The sequence below is a fragment of the Elgaria multicarinata genome, chromosome 22, assembly GCF_023053635.1.
Source record: "Elgaria multicarinata webbii isolate HBS135686 ecotype San Diego chromosome 22, rElgMul1.1.pri, whole genome shotgun sequence".
Classification (NCBI taxonomy): Eukaryota; Metazoa; Chordata; class Lepidosauria; order Squamata; family Anguidae; genus Elgaria; species Elgaria multicarinata.
This window is the reverse complement of record NC_086192.1, coordinates 13,785,410-13,806,495: the sequence shown is the minus strand read 5'-3', so window position 1 is coordinate 13,806,495 and position 21,086 is coordinate 13,785,410. Positions and strand designations below refer to the sequence as shown.

General features: G+C 46.8%; 1 protein-coding gene across 1 annotated transcript in view; it reads right to left on the bottom strand.

Annotated features, from left to right (window-relative positions):
- Nucleotides 1–21,086, bottom strand: part of RABEP1 (rabaptin, RAB GTPase binding effector protein 1) — a 58,083-nt gene that overhangs the window by 2,144 nt on the left and 34,853 nt on the right. The window contains exons 5-16 of the mRNA XM_063146716.1: nucleotides 19,971–20,090; nucleotides 18,327–18,462; nucleotides 17,271–17,449; nucleotides 14,995–15,120; nucleotides 10,902–11,366; nucleotides 10,609–10,713; nucleotides 8,891–9,007; nucleotides 7,421–7,519; nucleotides 4,039–4,179; nucleotides 3,726–3,915; nucleotides 2,290–2,345; nucleotides 536–634 (exon numbers count right to left, since the gene is read on the bottom strand). Of these exons, the coding sequence (XP_063002786.1) occupies nucleotides 536–634; nucleotides 2,290–2,345; nucleotides 3,726–3,915; nucleotides 4,039–4,179; nucleotides 7,421–7,519; nucleotides 8,891–9,007; nucleotides 10,609–10,713; nucleotides 10,902–11,366; nucleotides 14,995–15,120; nucleotides 17,271–17,449; nucleotides 18,327–18,462; nucleotides 19,971–20,090 (1,833 nt within the window). The remainder of the gene's footprint in view (nucleotides 1–535; nucleotides 635–2,289; nucleotides 2,346–3,725; nucleotides 3,916–4,038; nucleotides 4,180–7,420; nucleotides 7,520–8,890; nucleotides 9,008–10,608; nucleotides 10,714–10,901; nucleotides 11,367–14,994; nucleotides 15,121–17,270; nucleotides 17,450–18,326; nucleotides 18,463–19,970; nucleotides 20,091–21,086) is intronic.

Below are 21,086 nucleotides of genomic sequence, written 5' to 3'. Positions count from 1 at the left end.
TTATTATTATTATTATTTATTTATTTATTTATTTATATAGCACCATCAATGTACATGGTGCTGTACAGAGTAAAACAGTAAATAGCGAGACCCTGCCGCATAGGCTTACATTCTAATAAAGCCATGATAAAACAATAAGGAGGGGAAGAGAAAGCAAACAGGCACAGGGTAGGGTAAACAGGCACAGGGTAGGGTAAAACTAACAGTATAAAGTCCAGGCAGCATCAAGTTTTAAAAGCTTTAGGAAAAAGAAAAGTTTTTAGCTGAGCTTTAAAAGCTGCGGTTGAACTTGTGGATCTCAAATGTTCTGGAAGAGCGTTCCAGGCGTAAGGGGCAGCGGAAGAAAATGGACGAAGCCGAGCAAGGGAAGTAGAGACCCTTGGGCAGGCGAGAAACATGGCGTCAGAGGAGCGAAGAGCACGAGCTCTTCATACCTTGAATTGTACTTGATGGTTTGGATTTCTGTGAACCGCCCAGAGAGCTTCGGCTATTGGGCGGTATAGAGATGCAACAAATAAGTAAATAAATTCGTTACCTTTGCTGCTGCCTCCTTCTTCAGATGCTCTTCGAGACTGTTTTTCCTTTCCTGGAAGTTTTCCAACTGCTGCATTTTTTCCTTCAAGGCGCAGTCCAACTGGGAAAGCCAAAGGACAAACTTGCTCAGCAGGCTAAAAACCACTCCGTGTCCATACGTTCATCCACATATTCCCCCGCATTGCATGCTCTCGTTCCTTGCTTTCCTAAAACTAGATGGGAAGAGTTTATCGCCTTCTACCAGAGAGCCACAAGCGGTCAAGACAATGGGGGAGTTTCCTTCTCATCTTCTCATCAAAATGACCGGAGTTTTACACCAGTTACAAAGAACTGCCCCTGCAACATGTCATCAGAGGTAACCCTATGGCTTACTTTGGAAATTTATTTATTTATTTACTAGTGTTTACCATTTTTAACTGCTGTAAACCGCCCAGAGAGCTCCGGCTATGGGGCGGTATATAAATGTAATAAATAAATAAATATAAACAAATAAATCTATTGCATTTTTATACCGCCCCATAGCCGAAGCTCCCTAGGCGGTTCACAAAAAAAGATTCTGCGAAATGGCAGACAGACCTGCCGAAGATGCTACGTTTTATTGAGGGACACGGATGTCATCACTGCTCAGAGAGAGAAGGAATCCATATATACCCTTCAAAAAAACCATGTTTCCGGTGTCCAGAAGCAAATGCCATAACAAGGAGGGAAGATGTGTGAAAACACGTCTCCTGGAATCTGAACATGTTTTTAGGATGTTTTAAGGATGTTTTAATCATGTATGTTATGTTTTTAATCAGTTTTTAATGTGTTTCATATTCACTGTTGTTCCCCGCCTCGATCCAAGTGGAGAGGCGGGTAAGAAATATATTATTATTATTATTATTATTATTATTATTATTATTATTATTAGGCGTGCCATGATGGATCAGACCAAGGGTCCATCTCATCCAGCACTCTGTTCACACAGCGGCTACCAGCTGTCGGCCAGGAACCCATAAGGATAAGGTGCAACAGCACCCTCCCACCCATGTTCCCCAGCAACTGGTGCACACAGGTTTACTGCCTCGGATACCGGAGGTAGCACATAGCCATCAGGGCTAGTAGCCATGGATGGCCTTCTCCCTCCAGGAATTGATCCAACCGCCTTTTAAAGCCATCCAAATGGGTGGCCGTCACTACATCTTGTGGTAGTGAGTTCCACAATTTAACTATGGGCTGTGTGAAGAAGTCCTTCCTTTGATCTGTCCTGAATCTCCCACCCATCAGCTTCATGAGACGACCCCATTGGGTTCTAGTATCATGAGAGGAGGAGGAAAATGCCTCCCTGTCCACACATTCTCCACCAGGCATACTCCTGTAGAATTCTGGGCCTATTGCAGCTCCTGGGTGAGCGTTGACCGATTATTCCACATGCCGCCCCTTTTACAGGTGACCTGGGTAACCAAAGAGGCGCAAGGCAGGCAAACAGGAAGTTGTTCTGCGTTGTGGCAGGACAAGCATCCCCTAAACACACAGCTGCGGACACTCGTCCTCTCTCCCCTGCGCTTTCAATTCATAAGAATGTATCTGAGCCCCATCATGTCGCTCAGAAGCGTTCCTGGGGATTAAAGATGGCAGCCGCTGCAGGCTCTCGCTTTGCTTTCCTCCCATCTGCTGGTAAGAAAATGTGTTGTTGCTATTGTTGTTGACAAATGGGCAGTGTCCAGGGCACACCGGTGCCCACAGGCAGCTAAAGCGTCGAGACGGAGCCCTTACCTGCTCTTTATCTGCTCTTATTCTTTCCAATTCGGATTTTAGACTGGAAGCAGCAGCTGTAAGAGATGGGAAAGACTTTCAACTCATTCACTGTTTTAAAATAACTTTCTCAGTTAACAAACGTCATGTGCAAAGTTTCCACTCATGTGCTAGCCGGACAGGAACAGTAACTCCTTGCCCCCCCCCCCAACCCCTGTTTCCATAGATGGGATTCTCTGGAACATCCAACTGTGAATCGTTCACATGTCTATCCCTCCGTGTCTCTAGGACTCTGGTCAGGTGACATTTTCTTGGGAAGGGAGACATTAATATGCCCGACTTTGGAAATGGGAAACCGAGCCTACAATTGCCCAGTGAGTGACTTTTTGTGAACCGCCTAGAGAGCTCCGGCTATTGGGCGGTATAGAAATGTAATAAATAAATAAATAAATAAATTTGGGGGGTGGAGGCCCCTTCATTCAGGTTCTTCTCAGCGCACAACTGAGAACGTGCTACCTCTCAAATACGTAAGGAGCCCTGAGCCCTGGCAGTCTCACGTATTAGATCCTCACAGCTGCAGAGCATGCAAAACACATCTTGTGTGGAAAACACACGAGAAAATATGCACCGGGGTGTGTGTGTGTGTGTGTGATTGGCTGATCTCATCAATCCAACCACTGTGCACACATGTCCCAAACAGTACTACAATAACAGGTTCATGCACTATGGAAACGTAAGGACTCATCCTGCCTTGTAATACGTGAAGCAGCCCTTGACGTATAAATAAATTGCCCCTGCCATGATGGAAGTCTCTGATACCCACCAGAGCAGCCTTCCTCAACCTGGGGCGCTCCAGATGTGTTGGACTACAACTCCCAGAATGCCCCAGCCAGCTGGCTGGGGCATTCTGGGAGATGCAGTCCAACACATCTGGAGCGCCCCAGGTTGAGGAAGGCTGCACCAGAGGAACCATTCCAAAAAGAATATCTCCTGTGAGGGAAGGGGAAGTTGTCAGTTTGGCTGGGGTTTAAAGTCTTAAGCAGATCTTAGGGATAGGAGAAGCGGCGTCGGGCTGGCTGAGGACTGGGAAGAGGTTCCAGGAGCTGTGAAGATGAGGGACAGGGAACTTCAGAAGCAAGATGACTCAAGGACCGTTGCAATGGGCTCAGGACGAAGAACCTGAGAGAAGAGTAGGTGGAGGAGGCAGTGCGAGGAAAAGGGCAAAGGAGACAAGGAACTGAGGCAAGAAAAGGCTAATATGAGACAGAAACCTTGCAGTGGTTAAGGTCAGCAGGGGCCGCAGGTCACGTCTACTGTCACTGGAATATTGAAACCTGCAACCCTAATGGAGCAGCGAGGGCCAAGAAGTAGTGAGTGGACAGAGACAACACCCTTTCTTTTTACACATTACACTAACTGTTCCTCCTACAGGCCCGGGGACTCGGTCCCTCTCTCACCAATCTCCTCTTTGCAGTTCTCAATTTCCAACTGTAGAGTCTCTTCAATGTTCTCTTTTAAGCACTGCTCAGCTTGAATCTGTTCTTTCAAGAACAAAATTTCCGCCTTCAGTTTTTCTTCCAGGTGATCCGACGCTGTCCGTACGCTGATGATATCTTCACGATATTTGAGGACCAGTTCACGGAGTTCCTGAAAGGAAAGTTTACGAGGCTTTCCCGAGTGTTTGCATCAACCCCGTTCACGCCTTGCTGTTAACCACACGCGGAATTATTCCCTGTAAAAACACCCTTTAAAAACAAAGGCTCGTCTTACCTCTCCGGATTCTGGCAGGATGAAGTCCTCGGCCTGCTGCAGGGAGACATGCAGGCAATGTTTCCCTTGAAGGCTTTCGTTGTCTTTCTGAAGCCTCGTCAGCTCCTCAGAGACAAGTTCCCTTGACTGCATCAGGACGGCCTGAGGCGAACAAACAGCAATCTGAAGTCATGGCTTGAAAATCGCCTCCTCTCATCAAGTCACATTTCATTCTCGGCATTTTATAAGTGTGCAAGAAGGTTAGAAATAACAGCTGGCCGACGAGACCACATCACGCCAGTCCTTTTCCAGCTTCATTGGCTGCCAGTCCAGGTCCGGGCCCGATTCAAAGTGCTGGTATTAACATTCAAAGCCCTAAACGGCTTGGGGCCAGGTTATTTGAAGGAACACCTCCTCCCATATGTACCTGCCCGGACCTTAAGATCATCCACGGGGTCCTTCTCCGTGAGCCCCTGCCAAAGGAAGTGAGGCAGGTGGCTACCAGGAGCAGGGCCTTCTCTGCTGTGGCACCCCGGCTGTGGAACGAGCTCCCCAGAGAGGTTCGCCAGGCGCCTACACTGTATTCCTTCCATCACCAGCTGAAGACCGTTTTATTTTCTCAGTATTTTAACACCTAATTTAACTTAAATTTTAAACTTTGCTGTTCTAATTCCATATTTTAACCTATATCAATTTCTGCTGTGTGGTTTTACCCTGGTTGTGCTTTTTGTATTTGTGTTTTTAGATTGTTGGTTGTTTTACTATGTGCTTCATGGTTTTAATTTTTGTGAACCGCCCTGAGTAAGTAAAGTAAAGAGCTTCGGCTATTGGGCGGTATAAAAATGTCATAAATAAATAAATAAATAAATAATATAGAGAATGCCCTTGCTCTCCCTGCCTCTCTCTGACTTCACGACTGGGAATAGTAAGACTTTAAAAAAAAAAAATTCTGGGAGTCAGGGTGAATTAAAGGTTACAGAAAACACCTTGCAACTAACCACCCAAAGATCATCCAGGTGAGGGATTCCCTATCCAACAGGTAACATATTACCAGAAGCAGCAGAAGGATTAGGGTATCTTTTGACTTCTTTGATCAGTACGGGCGTCCTCGCTCCATTTCAACGTCAGAGTTCTCCATTACCTCAAACAGCAGTGCCATTTAATGGCCTTAAGCAGTTTAACATTGGAAGTAAAATCAATTGCTGCAGGCGCAAATTGACATAATTCCAAACAAAGTCATCTAGTTACGTGAAGGGTGGGGGGTGGGGGAATCCAGAAGTACACAATCTTAGGAAGACCTAGATAAGTCAAACGATACCCTAATCCTTCTGCTGCTTCTGGTAATAGGTTCAGGACACGGAATAACGGGCTCAAGTTAAAGGAAGCCAGATTCCAGCTGGACATCAGGAAAAACTTCTTGACTGTTAGAGCAGTATGACAATGGAACCAGTTAACTAGGAAGGTTGTGGGCTCTCCCACACTAGAGGCCTTCAAGAGGCAGCTGGACAACCCTCTGTCAGGGATGCTTTAGGGTGGATTCCTGCATTGAGCAGGGGGTTGGACTCGATGGCCTTGTAGGCCCCTTCCAACTCTGCTATTCTGTGATTCTATGATTCTATGTTAAAGGGGGAGGAAGAGGAGATGATGACGACAGTTAAGCCAAAAATAATTTTCCCTTCAGTTTCTGCCAGGCAAAAGGAAGACAGATCTACCGATTAAAAAGTGGGGCGGGGGGGAAACCTCTAGAGCCCAATTCTTGGCACTATGAATTTGCAAGTACTATTAGGTTGGCGAGTATCAGGGACAGGGCCTTTTCACCAGTGGTCCCGTCACTTTGAAACCCTCTTCCCAGGGAGATATGCATGTCCCCCACCCCCACCCTCGGCTTTTTAGGAAAGACCCTAACGTCTTTTTAATTCTGGTCAGTTCTGAATGACTTTAGAGTTCACTTCGTAATTCTTTTAACAAGCTGGCATTGTTCTTTTTTATGGTTATATATTTTACCTTCGAGGGTTTCGGTATTTTAATTGGTGAATTTAAGTTGCCCTGTGGCAGGAGGTAGGCACCCTAAAGGGAAAGGGGGGGGGTTAATTCTAACGAATAAATAATTCACCCTAACGCGCAGGTGAAGCACCAGCTCTGCTGCCAGCCCTCTCTAAAAGACGAAGGCTGAATATGTGCCTTTCCGTCCACCTCCTGGCTGGACCTTTGCACTCATTTACCATGGCATCCAGGCATTAGCGCCCCTCAGGCAAACAAAGGAGCATGGCATTGGCACATTGCCGGCCATGTGTCCATGTCCCAATTGCTGGATCCCTAAGTGTCCCTTAGGCCTTGGGGCAGCTACCAATTACGACAGGCCCATCAATCCTGTTTCTCTGGCACCACCATCAGCTCTCCTGCCTTCGAGAGCTGCCATCTGGCAGTTAAGAGCTTACTTTCTCCCGTGCATAAATCTGTTCTGCATCAATAGATGGGCAAGGAAAGGGGGGAACATGGAAACAGACGCACTTTGGAGTTGCAACTGGTCCTCACTTTCTCTGCATTCAGATCTTTTTAACTTAGCTTTTGAAATTATTGTTATGGCTTTTAAGGCTGCTGTTAGGGTATTACTAGGTTTTCATTTGGATTACTGTCTTATCTTCTGATTTGTGTGTGTGTGTGTGTGTAAACTGTCTTGATTAGCTTCAAAATGATAGTAAAGGCTCCACAATTCAAGAAGGACGCAGACAAGCTGGAGCGTGTTCAAAGGAGGGCAACCAGGATGATCAGGGGTCTGGAAACAAAGCCCTATGAGGAGAGACTGAAAGAACTGGGCATGTTTAGCCTGGAGAAGAGAAGATTGAGGGGAGGCATGAGAGCACTCTTCAAATACTTGAAAGGTTGTCACACAGAGGAGGGCCAGGATCTCTTCTCGATCCTCCCAGAGTGCAGGACACGGAATAACGGGCTCAAGTTAAAGGAAGCCAGATTCCAGCTGGACATCAGGAAAAACTTCCTGACTGTTAGAGCAGTCCGACAATGGAACCAGTGACCTAGGCAGGTGGTGGGCTCTCTCACCCTAGAGGCAGCTGGACAACCTTCTGTCAGGGATGCTTTAGGGTGTGTTCCTGCATTGAGCAGGGGTTTGGACTCGATGGCCTTGTAGGCCCCTATCAACCCTACGATTCTATGATTTTAAAGAAAAATCACAAAATAGACTTGTCCATGCTGCTGACCATCACTACTTCTAATAGTGAATTCCACAGTTTAACTATGTGCTATATGAAGAAGTACTTCTCTTTTTTTAACCAATCCTGGATATCCCACCATTTCGCTTCATTGGATGATCCCGGCTTCTAATATTAGACTTCTAAAATTAGTATTAGGCACCCAGTGACATAATTTGTTTGCATTTCTTTACCATTTGCTCTTGAACATCTCTCTTAGCTCGAGAAAACGCCTGCTGTAGTTCGCTAAGTAAGGTCTCGGACTCCTGGACTCTAACAATAAGGGATGAGATCTGTTAAACAGAAAAGAATATATATGAATCAACCGAAATTTAAAGGAAGCTCAACACAATGTTCTTAGCGAGTGGCACATTACCTCCGCAAAAGTTCACCCCAAATTCCCAAACTAGGTTTTGGAGCCCAATTCAAGGTGCTGGTTTTAACCTATAAAGCCTTACACGGATTGGGACCACAATGCCTGACGGAACGCCTCTCCCGACATGAACCTACCCGTACATTTCGCTCAACATCTAAGGTATTCTTCCGAGTGTCTACTCCGAGGGAAGCTCGTAGGATGGCAACAAGGGACAGGGCCTTTTCAGTGGTGGCCCCCCGACTGTGGAATGATCTCCCCCAACAAGGCTCACCTGGCTCCAACTTTGTTATCTTTTCGGCGCCAGGTCAAGACCTTTCTCTTCTCCCAGGCGTTTAACAGCATTCAACAACATATGCTAAGTTCGTTTGTTTTTTAATGGACCCCAGAACTGTTGTTGTTTAAATGGATACTGTTGTTTTTATATTTTTGATGGTTTTAAATTTTGTACATTTTTTAAAATGTCCATTGTTTTTAACTTTTGTAAACCGCCCAGAGATCTTTGGCCATGGGGCGGTATATAAATTTAATAAACAAATACATTCAATAAATAAATAAATAAATATTGTTGGAAGGGGTGTGTGGACAGATGGGTTCATGCTGTCTTGCCTTTGGTAGGAACGTCCAGCGCTACAGGAGCTCTGAAACATGACTGCTGTCATGTCTAACCCTACTGTCCCTGTTTCGGGAGAAGGTGTTTCAGGTAATCAGTCAGAATCAGAATCAGAACTAGAAGACGCAGCGCCAGACACCAGCCAGCCTGGACCAGTGGGGGAGGAAGCTCTCACGGGCGATTCCCCAGCTGGGAGTCAGCCCTCTCCAGAGCTAATCTCCACAAGGCCAAAGCGTACACACTCAGTGGGAAGTGAGCTTTCTTCCGGAGGAGAGCGCCCCAACAAGCTAGCTGGTGCTAGGGTCCGCCAGAAGGTCAAACGCACGGCATGGAAGGAAGGTGTGAGAAAGTCAGTTCGATTACGCCAGAACTTGCCTCCGCACCAGGCTCCCTGAAGTTACAGGCGTTTGGGAAGGGGCTTCCTATTCTTCTTGAGCGGACAATTGTCTTGCTTAGTTTGCACAGTTTTGCCTAGGGGGACGTTTCCAAGAGGTTAGACTCCATTCAGGTAGAAGAGACGTTTGTTGCTTAATAAAAGCTTTGTGGATTACTTAGCAAGGCTCGTCATTTGCCTCCCATCGAAAGTACGCGCTGAGAGACACGACAGTTGCTGATTAACGCCAGAACCACAGGCAAGGTGGTTGCTCCTTCATTTCCCTCCAACCCAGTTCTCTCTACCTGATTTTCTGAATCTTCAGTGGTTTGCTTCATGTACTCCTCCAGCTCCTGCTTCTCATTCATCGTTTTTTCTAGTTGGTCGTTGACCTGCCTCAACATCATCTGGAGCTTCTTCACCTATGGAGGACAGAATACACCGTAAACGTCGAAAAACAGGACAATTCCCCTCTCAGACAAAAGCGACGAAAGCATCCAGAATTTAGAAGCAACGAACAGCATAGTGCTGTCTGCTCTTTCCCTCCCATGCACAAGAGCTCCTTCTGCTATTTGTCAGGGATGCTTTAGGGTGGATTCCTGCATTGAGCAGGGGGTTGGACTTCATGGCCTTGTAGGCCCCTTCCAACTCTGCTACTCTATGATTCTATGTTCAGGAAAAACTTCTTGACTGTTAGAGCAGTACGACAATGGAACCAGTGACCTAGGGAGGTTGTGGGCTCTCCCACACTAGAGGCATTCAAGAGGCAGCTGGACAACCCTCTGTCAGGGATGCTTTAGGGTGGATTCCTGCACTGAGCAGGGGGTTGGACTCGATGGCCTTGTAGGCCCCTTCCAACTCTACTATTCTATGATTCTATGTTTTCGGCAGTGTCCCAAACCATTCCCACATACCACCAGTTCCAATCAGGGTAAATAAAAATCAATGATTTTTAAAATATTTTTTTAAAAATAGATTTTTTAATTTAAATCGGATTTTTTTTAATAAAATGCTTTTTGAGAAAAAATCTATCTAAAGATAGTTTTATTATTTAAGATACATTATAGTCCAAAGGTTATTCATCACGAAATAAGGATTAGTTTTTAATTATGTAGCATGAGGCTGTGTATATTCATGCAATGTTTAAATTTTGGGGGTAAATGAATTCCATTAATCTGTTCACAATGTCATGCTCTTCCAGAGGTTTCCGTAAGATTATTGGGCAATTTTTCTATCTAGAAGAGATTATTATCACAGAGGCTTGGTTTTACCGTTCTCCAAACTGTGAATTTGTGCCTGCAGGGATCACAATCCCATTGTTCCTTTGCAAATCTATGTACACAGAATCAACCCCTTTACCTCTTAAGTGCTAAGTTTAAAAAAATTCAATGAATAGAGTGCACTTTTTTTGGGGGGACGGACGCACATGATTAAATTGAGTCTTTCTGAGTATTGATTTAAATCGTGATTTAAATCATGATTTCATAGAATCATAGAATAGCAGAGTTGGAAGGGGCCTACAAGGCCATCAAGTCCAACCCCCTGCTCAGTGCAGGAATCCACCTTAAAGCATCCCTGACAGATGGTTGTCCAGCTGCATTTTGAAGGCCTCTAGTGTGGGAGAGGCCACAACCTCCCTAGATAACTGATTCCATTGTCGTACTGCTCTAACAGTCAGGAAGGTTTTCCTGATGTCCAGCCGGAATCTTGCTTCCTTTAACTTGAGCCCGTTATTCCGTGTCCTGCACTCTGGGAGGATCGAGAAGAGATCCCGTCCCTCCTCTGTGTGACAAACCTTTTAAGTCTTTGAAGAGTGCTCTCATGTCTCCCCTCAGCCTTCTCTTCTCCAGGCTAAACATGCCCAGTTCTTTCAGATTTCAGTTTAAATCAAATTGATTTAAATCAAATCCACCCTGGTTGCAATAATAAAAAAAATACCACACTTTGCTGTTTGCGCAGAACCCTTTAGATGACCCCAAAGCAGAGAACCCCCTTGGCATGAAAGAGGCCAACCTGCACTCACCTGATCCCTGGTCTCGGCCTCCTGGATTTGGATGCCTTGCAACTGCTTCTCATAATTGGAGCACATATCGCAACGCCGACCCAGCTTGTTCCCAGCGTTTTGCACCTGGAGAAAACAAAGCCGTGACTTGCCAGGGAAGTGGCGAAGCTCTGCAGAAGGACACTTAAAGCAACCAACGGAGGCAGCAGCAGCAACTGCTGAACCAGGTTTAAGAACTCTGTGCAGGGGAAAGCAGATTTTTGTACAAGGTGGGGTGAATGGTCTCCTGCAACAGCAGCGGGCACAAAACTCACCTCTTTCTGGAGGAGGTTCCACTCCGTTTCGCTAACTAAGCGATAGCCGCTCGGGGACACGTAAGCGTTTTCTGCGCTCTGGGTGATGCTGGAGAGAAGCGAGGCCGTCTCCTCCTGCTCCGGGGTCATCGCCGTGATCGCTTTCTCCTGGTCTTTGGTTAGCATAAAGCCGCCGGGCATCTGCAGAGAGCCGAGGGAGGCGGTGTCAAAGTTCTCCGACATGGAATCCGCCCCGACTAACGGCCCGAAGTCGGACTCATCGAGGTTGCCCGCCGATTTGGCCTTGTTGTTGTAGCCCAAACTCTTGGCCTGGAGGGATCCTGACGTCCCCAAGCTGTCTGTCGACTGTGCTCTACGTAGCCCCTCTTTGAACATGTCATTGTCCGACTTGAGAGATTCCCCTGAAGACAGCAGCACGTCCGTGTCGAGCGAGTGGACGGAGCCGTGGGTGCTGTTTATCTGCACCTAAAAACGAGAAAGAGAGGAACGATGTCTGGCCAACAATGTCTGCCCAAGAAGCTGAAGTTACAGGAAGCCAGATTCCGGCTGGACGTCTGGAAAAACGTCCTGTCTGTTAGAGCGGTACGACAATGGAACCAGTGACCTAGGGAGGTGGTGGGCTCTCCCACACTGGAGGCCTTCAAGAGGCAGCTGGACAACCATCTGTCAGGGATGCTTTAAGGTGGATTCCTGCATTGAGCAGGGGGTCTCTCAGGCCTTAAGTTGTTTAGGGCTTTGTATACTAGTACCCAAACCCTAAACCTGCCCTGGTAGTCAATAGGTGGCCAGTGCAGTTCCCTCAGCAAAGGAGTTGCACATGGAAAAGGGGCAGCTCCTGACAACAGCCGAGCTGCTGCGTTCTGCACTAGCTCCAGCTTCCAGAGCAGCCTTAAGGGCAGCCCCATATTGAGAGCATTGCAGTAATCCAGCCTTGAGGTTTATTATGCCTGTACCACTGTGGCCATGCTATCACTCTGCAGGAGAGGCCATAGTTGATTCATTGAGGTCCATTATCACTCCCTGGTTGTTCAGGAACACCTCTTCTAGCAAGGAGTTCCCCCTTTTATAGGATCTGCTTACAGTCATCTGCAAAACATCAGCTTCCTACTTTCGCTTTTGTAGGAAGCAATGATAAGTTTCCCTTGCTGCTAACTGAAGCACCAGAAAAACGTCTTAAAGGCTTAAGTGTCAACCTCTCAGGCACAATTCTCTTGTATGGCTTATTGGAATGTCATTAAGACGCAGAGAAGGAAGTTAGGCAGGTGGAAGCCAATTAGTATGGGATCTCATGTAAAGGGCCCCTAGAAAGTAAATCCTATTAGGATGCCCTACGAAAAATCAGCTTACGAGCAAACCAAGTTGAATGATTTAAAAAAGAAAATGCTTTCAGAGCTGCAGGAATTATCTTCTGTTGCATCCCACACGCAGTTGGAAGTATAGGCTCGACGGCAAGGAAGAGGAAGCGGCCCTGAAAACTATTTTTCAGCGACCCAAGCAAACTATTCCTCTCCATGAAGAGAAATAAATAGGGAATGTGCTCTGTGAGTGTGACTGCTGAACTTAAACAGATGCCATTCTAAGGAGGAGGAGGAAGATAGAGCTGGCATTGTAAGCAAGTTTCGGGCAATAAAGTTAGAACAATGGCTACATTCAAGCCAAAGATATTTTCGACAGTTGCTGACCAGGTTACTTATTGGAACACATAAATGCTGGTGCCTTATTGTGCAACTTGAACGTTCAAAGCCATTTCCTATCACTAGAACAAATTTGAGATTGCTCTCCACTACCTGCCCAAATTAATTAATAAGCCTTCCCAAGCTCAGCGTCGGCAAAGTGTAACACAGAAAAAAGATATGGTGATGGTCATCCTCACTGCATATCCACAGAACTGAAGGTAAAAGAGGAGCAATTCCACAGAGAATCATGGTGCGTTCTAAGATCGCTGGAGAAAAGACCCCAGGCTAGAATTCTGCCTTCTGAATCATGAAAGCAAAATCGGCCTGGAAGGTGTCGGAAACAAAGTTGTGTTTCACGTAGCAACTTTTCACACCACTCTGGAAACCTTCTGTTACACACTTTGGCCCTTGGTCAAAAACAAGACTCTCTCAAATCCAAAACCCATTAACGAAAGGGCAGTGGTGGTTTTCAAACAAGTTCAACCCACAAGACTTGGGAGTCTAAACTTTCCGACAACCAACAACAAAAAAAGTAATCCAACTGAAGTCACAACTCATCCAACACTTCACAATATACCAACGATTTAAAACGAGCTCCACGAGGTTAATAATACGTTCTGAAATTTAAGAAACCTGGGTCACAGTGGCCCAGGAAGTCCCAAAACGTTTGGTTTGGGGAAAAGTGCCAGGAAAAGATGCTATTTTGAGAGGTTAGGATGAGGAAAGAATAAAATATTCCGGCTGGACATCAGGAAAAATGTCCTGACTGTTAGAGCAGTACGACAATGGAACCAGTTACCTAGGGAGGTGGTGGGCTCTCCCACACTAGAGGCCTTCAAGAGGCAGCTGGACAACCCTCTGTCAGGGATGCTTTAGGGTGGATTCCTGCATTGAGCAGGGGGTTGGACTTGATGGCCTTATAGGCCCCTTCCAACTCTGCTATTCCATGATTCTATGATTCTATGGTGCCATGTAGCTTTGGGAAATCAGATGAGCTGGAAAGTGCTCAAGACCTAAAAACACACTAGGTGGATGTACCTTAACTCAGCCTTCCCCAACTCGATGCCCTCCGGAGGTCTTGGACTAGAACTCCCATCATTCCTGACTATTGGCCATGCTGCCTGGGGATGATGGGAGTTGAAATCCAAAATGTCGGGGGGCAGCAGGTTGGGGACGATTGCCTTAATTTCACAATGAGATGCTCTTCTCTCATGTTCATATGTAATAACTTCCAGTCACTGGCTACATTTAGTCATCTTTACAATTCAAATTTAATCTGTAATTTGATTTTAAAATGAGGTTTTCATTTTGTACTCCTATAGCTTTAGAAAGGTTCTGCATAACTGAGGCCTCATGCTTTGCTGCTGCTAAAAGAAAGGGGAAAGGTTCCAAAGGTTAAGAGAAATATTTTGAAAGGAAAAACAACAACAAATAACGGTATTGTTGGGAATTCGTGGTGCAAAGAAGCAAAACGCCGGTCCTTCATTCTAGGCCAACTTGGAACAATGTTCTTGAGCACACAGTTATCAACCATCAACTCTTAGGCTGTTTTTAGAGGATAAAATCTCTCGCCAAAAATCGTATGCAAAGCGACGCGAATAAACCCCCTCGCATTTAAGCTTTAGTTGTGCTTTTATTTCACATTTACCAGAGCCTGACACTAATTAAGAGGCAGATATTGTAGGAAGGTGGTAAGCTGTTTGTTTTCAGAACCGCAACTTGAAGAACGGGGGCCTGACTTCGTAATTTTCCTCCTTCCTCCCTATTCCTTACGCCTTGTGTGTCGTGACTTTTATTTATTCTACACCGCCCAATAGCCGAAGCTCTCTGGGCGGTTTACAGAATTTTAGATTATAACTAACTTCAGGGAAAGTCACACTACCAATCTTCGTCAGCTGCCCTGGGAGCCTTTTGGCCTCACAGTAGGGTAAAAGAGCTTTAAATAAATAATACACGGAATACCAGTAAGAGCGATGTTTTAAATTTCAAGGCAGGCTACATGTTGTAAGTCGCAGGGGCTGGGAAAACTCATGTGACGACACAGTAGCACACAGCAAATGGTTCAAGGTGTTATTGCAGGAAGGTGAAGGCCTTGGCGGGGAGAAGGACTGCTTGTTTTCAGTGGCACACATCCCCATGGCCTGTATAACCGAGCTCTTAGTACCTCGGGGTGGAATACAAACTGTCCCCCCTCCTCCAAGCCTTCAGAATCCTTACAAATCTATTCTAGAAGGAATCCATGACAGGGCGACCACTGGTTCTTAACATTTTGTAGTTTTATTGTCAGAATAAACCCAGTGACTAAAGGAGTCTCTAACGATTTTGGAATCTCTTCTGAAAAGAAAATATATATATATTATTGATCAGCAACAGGCACCTCCAACAGTGGAAGCTCACTTCGAACAACTGGCTTTTACCTCATCGCCAGGGAACTGTGGAAGGGATTCGTCGTGGGCTGTGGGGCCCATTCCTTTTGATTCGTCATCGGTGCCTTTCTGTTTATCTTCCTTCCTTTTATGAAGACGTCGCTGCTCTTCGTCTTCCTAGAAACAAGTTGCAAAGAAGAGAAGACTGAGGGGAGACATGAGAGCGCTCTTCAAACACTTGAAAGGTTGTCGCACAGAGGAGGGCCAGGATCTCTGCTCGATCCTCCCAGAGTGCAGGACACGGAATAACGGGCTCAAGTTAAAGGAAGCCAGATTCCGGCTGGACATCAGGAAAAACTTCCTGGCTGTTAGAGCAGTACGACAATGGAACCAGTGACCTAGGGAGGTGGTGGGCTCTCCCACACTAGAGGCCTTCAAGAGGCAGCTGGACAACCATCTGCCAGGGATGCTTTAGGGTGGTTTCCTGCATTGAGCAGGGGGTTGGACTCAATGGCCTTGTAGGCCCATTCCAACTCTGCTATTCTATGATTCTATGAAATACTTGAAAGGTTGTCACACAGAGGAGGGCCAGGATCTCTTCTCGATCCTCCCAGAGTGCAGGACACGGAATAACGGGCTCAAGTTAAAGGAAGACAGATTCCAGCTGGACATCAGGAAAAACTTCCTGATTGTTAGAGCAGTACAACAATGGAATCAGTTACCAAGGGAGGTTGTGGGCTCTCCCACATGAGAGGCCTTGAAGAGGCAGCTGGACAACCCTCTGTCAGGGATGCTGTAGGGTGGATTCCTGCATTGAGCAGAGGGTTGGACTCGATGGCTTTATAGGTCCCTTCCAACTCTACTGTTCTATGATTCTATGATTCTATGAAAATAATCCATTGAGGACTGAGCATGCTTCATAGCCACAGAATGGTGGTGTCTTTAATGGATTCCCCCCCCCCCCCAACTTGGTAGGAAAAAAAGATGTAAGAAGAGGTGGGAATTCCTGCATTGAGCAGGGGGTTGGACTCAATGGCCTTGTAGGCCCCTTCCAACTCTGCTATTCTATGATTCTATGATTCTAGGACTATATTTTCACGTGCCCGTGTCATCTATTTTATTTGCTTATTTCATTGCATTTATATCCCGCCTTTTTTCCTCCAAGGAACCCAAGGTGACGTACAGAATCTTCCTCCCCCTCACAACCACCATCCTGTGAGGTAGGCTGAGCTGGGAGTCTGAGACTGGCCCAAAGTCACCCAGTGGGCTTCCATAGCTGAGTGGAGACTAGAACCCGGATCTCCTGACTCGCAGTCTGAACTTGGTAGATGATACGAGGAACATGGGATGTCCCATGCGGAGGGACGGATACTAAAAACCAGGTATTAGATATTAGAATGGCTTGTCTTCTGGCTTGATTACTTGCTTTTTCTAAAACCAGAGCCTCAAGGGCCACTAACTGAAGCCAGTCACAAAATTGTGGTTTGGGGTGCAGCCCATAGAAAAGTCTCCATTCATCTGATTCAGCCTTCCTGAATCTGGTGTCCTCCAGATGTGCTGGACGCTGGGTGGCCATGGGAATGATGACAGCTGCAAACCCACGCATCCGGGGGGTACCAATTTGGGGACAGCTGATCTACCAGCCTTGCTTGGGATGACAAGCCCCCTGCCACCCACACATACCATCCCCGCCTTGGGATCAGTTCACCGTAGATCACTCCAACACGACCCAGATTACAAGTGTGTTATAAATAGAGGTGGGGCATGACGTTGGAGCAGGGGTGCGCAGCTACGCAAACACGCTGATCGACATCTTGCGAGAAGAATCCGAGGCAGGCAGCCCTCCCACTCAAGCAAACCTCCTGGCTCTATTCTGCTTGCACGCCACAGCCCAGGGACGGGCCTGCGAATCTCCCCGTGCGAAAGACGTGTCTCCATCCATTTCGTGAAGACCAGGGTCTGGGGGCCGAATTGCCCCCTACTGGGCCCTCTGCAGTGCCCTCTGATGTCAGTGGCCGTGGCCACAGCCACTGGCATCATTACACCGCCTCTCTCTCAGCAGGGAAAAAGGGCCTCAGCTGGCCCAGGAAGAGCAGACGGTCCTCCCAGTGCTGGCCGAGGCTCTGGCTTTGCACAGCCTGCGGTGTCAGAGTGGGTGCGGCACACGCTGCACGGCTCTAAATATCAGGGCCCTAAGAACAAATGCTCCCCTCCCCCTGCTCTCCAACTCCACCCCTCCCCTCATGCAATGATCGATAATAATTGCCTTCAGTAACGGCAACGCTTGACTACAGCCTCCCCCGCCGGCCCCAAATGTAACCCCTAACCTGATCTTTCTTCTTTAGTTCTTCAACTTGCCGTAGCTGCTCCGAGGTCAGCACCATCTCCATCCATTGCATATCCCTCATCAGCAAACGCTGCGACTCTAAGAACTGGTCGTTGGCCTTTTGCCAAGTGTGTTTCAGCTGGTTGTGCTGCTGTCGTTCTTGCTCTAAGAGATGGCAGACTAGGCCGAAAGAGACAAGGATAATGAATTGGATTCCCGCGTGTTGCACTTAGAGCTTTTCTCGCCCAACTAACAGTGACTACATTTGCTTGCCATGGGCTGGCGGGGGGTGGGCGCTCTCTCAGGTATCCTGGTCCCAAGTTGTTTAGGGCTTTGTACACAAGTACAAGAACCTTAAACCTGGCCCGGTAGCGAATAGGCAGCCAGTGCAGTTCCCTCAGTTGAGGAGTTCCATGCTGGAAAGGGGCAGCTCCAGACGACAGCCGAGCTGCAGCATTCTGCACTAGCTCCAGCTTCCGGAGCAGCTTCAAGGGCAGCCCCATGTAGAGTGTGTTGCAGTAATCCAATCTTGAGGTTACCAGTGCCTGTACCACCGTGGCCAAGCGATCCCTGTCCAAGAGGTGTTGTGTCTTTTTAGATTGTTAAGCCTGTGGACAGGGACTGACTTCTTTCAGTGATTATATGTAAGCTGCTCTGGCAGCCTTTTGGGGATAAAAGAACTGTTTTAGGTGCAGCAATGCTCCTTGCTCAGAGGAGGGGCATCATTATGGTCTGAAAGAGATAGGTGAAGTATTTTAGTAGCAGGCGTCTGGATAAAGGTGAAAGGACTCCGGTGTCACAATAAAAGACCAGAGAAGACAATGTTTCAGTAGTTCAGACAAGAGATGAGTAGACCATAAACAAAGTTTTTCACTGAGGGGGGTGAATAAGAAGTGTCAAGTCATCTTAGTTCTTGTCCACTGCACTTTGCAGTCACTTTGGAATCTGCCCAGAGCTTTTTTAGGTGTATTAGAAAAGTAATTGGAGCGAAGGGGAGTCACAAGCGTACAGTGGCCTGAATACGGCATGGCCTTTATTCATGCTTATAATCCCATACCTTCATGAAGCTCTTTCCGTAACTTCTCTGCATCTTCTTGCAGGACTGACTTCTGAGTGTTCAGAACAGCTACGTACATTTCTAGATCTGTCCTACAGGATTTCTCAGCTTCCAAGTAATGATTCAGTTCTTTAACCTGAAAATGAACATGGAAAGAAGCAAAGAGAAGGTTTTGGTTAGTGCAAACATTTTGTTTCAGTCGCTGTGTTGCGAAGACGCTGAGGTTTCTCTCTGCTTAATGCACTGAAGCACATTTCTAAGAGTGACAAACTCCCTTAGTCACTTTATTTATTTATTTTTGAATATTTATATACCGCTCCCCACTGAAACATTTCAGAGCGGTGTACAAGATAAAATGAAAATAAAACCAGAATAGAACAGTTAAAACAAAATTTAAAAGAAGCAAAAACAGAGATTCAAGGGTGCACATTAAGGAAAGGCTTCTTGGAATAAAGATGTTTTCAGGAGGTGCCGAAAAGAGTACAAAGTTGGAGCCTGGCTGACCTCCAGAGGCAGGGAGTTCCACAGAAGGGGGGCCACCACGCTGAAGGCTCTTCCCCTGGTGGACTCCAATCGGAGGATGGATCTAGGTGGAACCACCAGGAGCAGGCCCTTGATGACCTCAGTGACCGGGCAGGTTGGCAAGGGAGAAGGCGCTCTCTCAGGTATCCTGGTCCCAAGTTGTTTAGGGCTTTGTACACTAGGACAAGAACCTTAAACCTGGCCTGGTAGTGAATAGGCAGCCAGTGCAGTTCCATCAGCAGAGGAGTTACATGCTGGAAAGGGGCAGCTCCAGACAACAGGCTCAGACAACAGGTTCAGAGTCCAACATGCATTCTTCTCTTTATTATAACAACACTCCACACATATAATGGCTCAAGGATTACATCATGAATATTTTAACACACGAATCTCCTCCAGCAGGTCATTCTACAGTCTGGGAGCAGCAGAAGAGAAGGTCCTCTGGGTAATACCTGTCAGCCTAGTTTTGGCTGGCTGAAGGAAGTTCTCCCCAGAGGACCTGAGTGTGCGGGGCAGATTGTACGGGAGAAGGCGATCCCGCAGATAGCCTGGACCCAAACCACATAGGGCTTTAAAGGTGATAACCAACACTTTATTCTTCGCCCGGAAACTAATTTGAGGAATGAGGGAAGCAGCAGCCAGGCACCTCTCCATCATGCCTGGGTCCAGCTCCAGCTGAGAGCCCCCTCCCTCCTGCTGCCAACTGTCTCTGCAGAGGCCACCAGTGAGGGAGGAAGCAGCAGCCAGGCACCTCTCCACCATGCCTGGGTCCAGCTGAGAGCCCCCTCCGTCCTGCTGTCAACTGTAACTGCTGAACTTTACAACTAAGATTGTAGTGCCTGAATTTGCTTTCCTTTTCCCCCTCCTCCTTCTCCCTCCCAATCCCCTTTCCTTTTGTGTCATGTCTTTTAGATTGTAAGCCTGTGGGCAGGGACTGTCAAGAAATACCTTTGTAAGCCGCTGTGAGAGCCTTTTTTGGCTGAAGGGCGGCATAAAAATGCCTAAATAAATAAATAAAATAAATAATTGGCAGCCAGTGAAGGGATTTTAAAACTGGTGATGCTCACTTTTTATGACGCTCACCTTTACAATCACAGACTGTTAATACTCTGCCTCACTCACCTTTGAAGCCTCCAGCTCCTTTATCCTTTCTTCAGCTTCTGTCAGTTTCTCTTTTAAAGTTGCGATCTCTTTTTCCATGGGCATCACGACCGAACGGAGCTTCTCTGCATCTTCTTGGGCCTGGAGTCAACATTAAAAGGATGTAATAAAACCAAACACTGAACCAAGTTCAGCGGCCAATAATAGAAATAATTCCTTAATTCCTGAAAGATAAAGGAGGACACTTATCCCACTAGTGACTCAGCTCAGAGGTTTTGCACGGTTTCAAAAACAAATTTATTCTGGCATAAGCTTTCCTGGGCGTTTAAAAAAACTTCTAGGCAGGGCTACTTCACTTATAGCTTTCCTTCCATCATGGGAACTCAAGTCAGCCTACCTAGGATTTCCAGACAGTCTCCTAACAGGGCAATAACCAGATCAGCCCAACTTACCTTAAAGCAAGGGCACTTGCATTCTGTGTCTTCAATTACAGCCCCGGCCCAAAGAAATTACTTTTCTAGTTTTTAACCTGCCTCTCGGTGATGGCTCAAGGAGGCATCAATGGTCATCAAAGTACTCCAGTCCAGGAGTACTTGTAGACCCCCTGCTTTTCATACGACACAGTGGTATTTCATCAGTATAAGGGTTTCCTGCAACCTACTGCTATTATTTAAGGCAAGGCGGTGTCATGATCAGGATGATCAGAGGTCTGGAAACAAAGCCCTATGAAGAGAGACTGAAAGAACTGGGCATGTTTAGCCTGGAGAAGAGAAGATTGAGGGGAGACATGATAGCACTCTTCAAATACTTAAAAGGTTGTCACACAGAGGAGGGCCAGGATCTCTTCTCGATCCTCCCAGAGTGCAGGACACGGAATAACGGGCTCAAGTTAAAGGAAGCCAGATTCCGGTTGGACATCAGGAAAAACTTCCTGACTGTTAGAGCAGTGCGACGGTGGAATCAGCTACCTAGGGAGGTTGTGGGCTCTCCCACAATAGAGGCATTCAAGAGGCAGCTGGACAACCATCTGTCAGGGATGCTTTAGGGTGGATTCCTGCATTGAGCAGGGGGTTGGACTCGATGGCCTTGTAGGCCCCTTCCAACTCTGCTATTCTATGATTCTATGATTCTATGTCT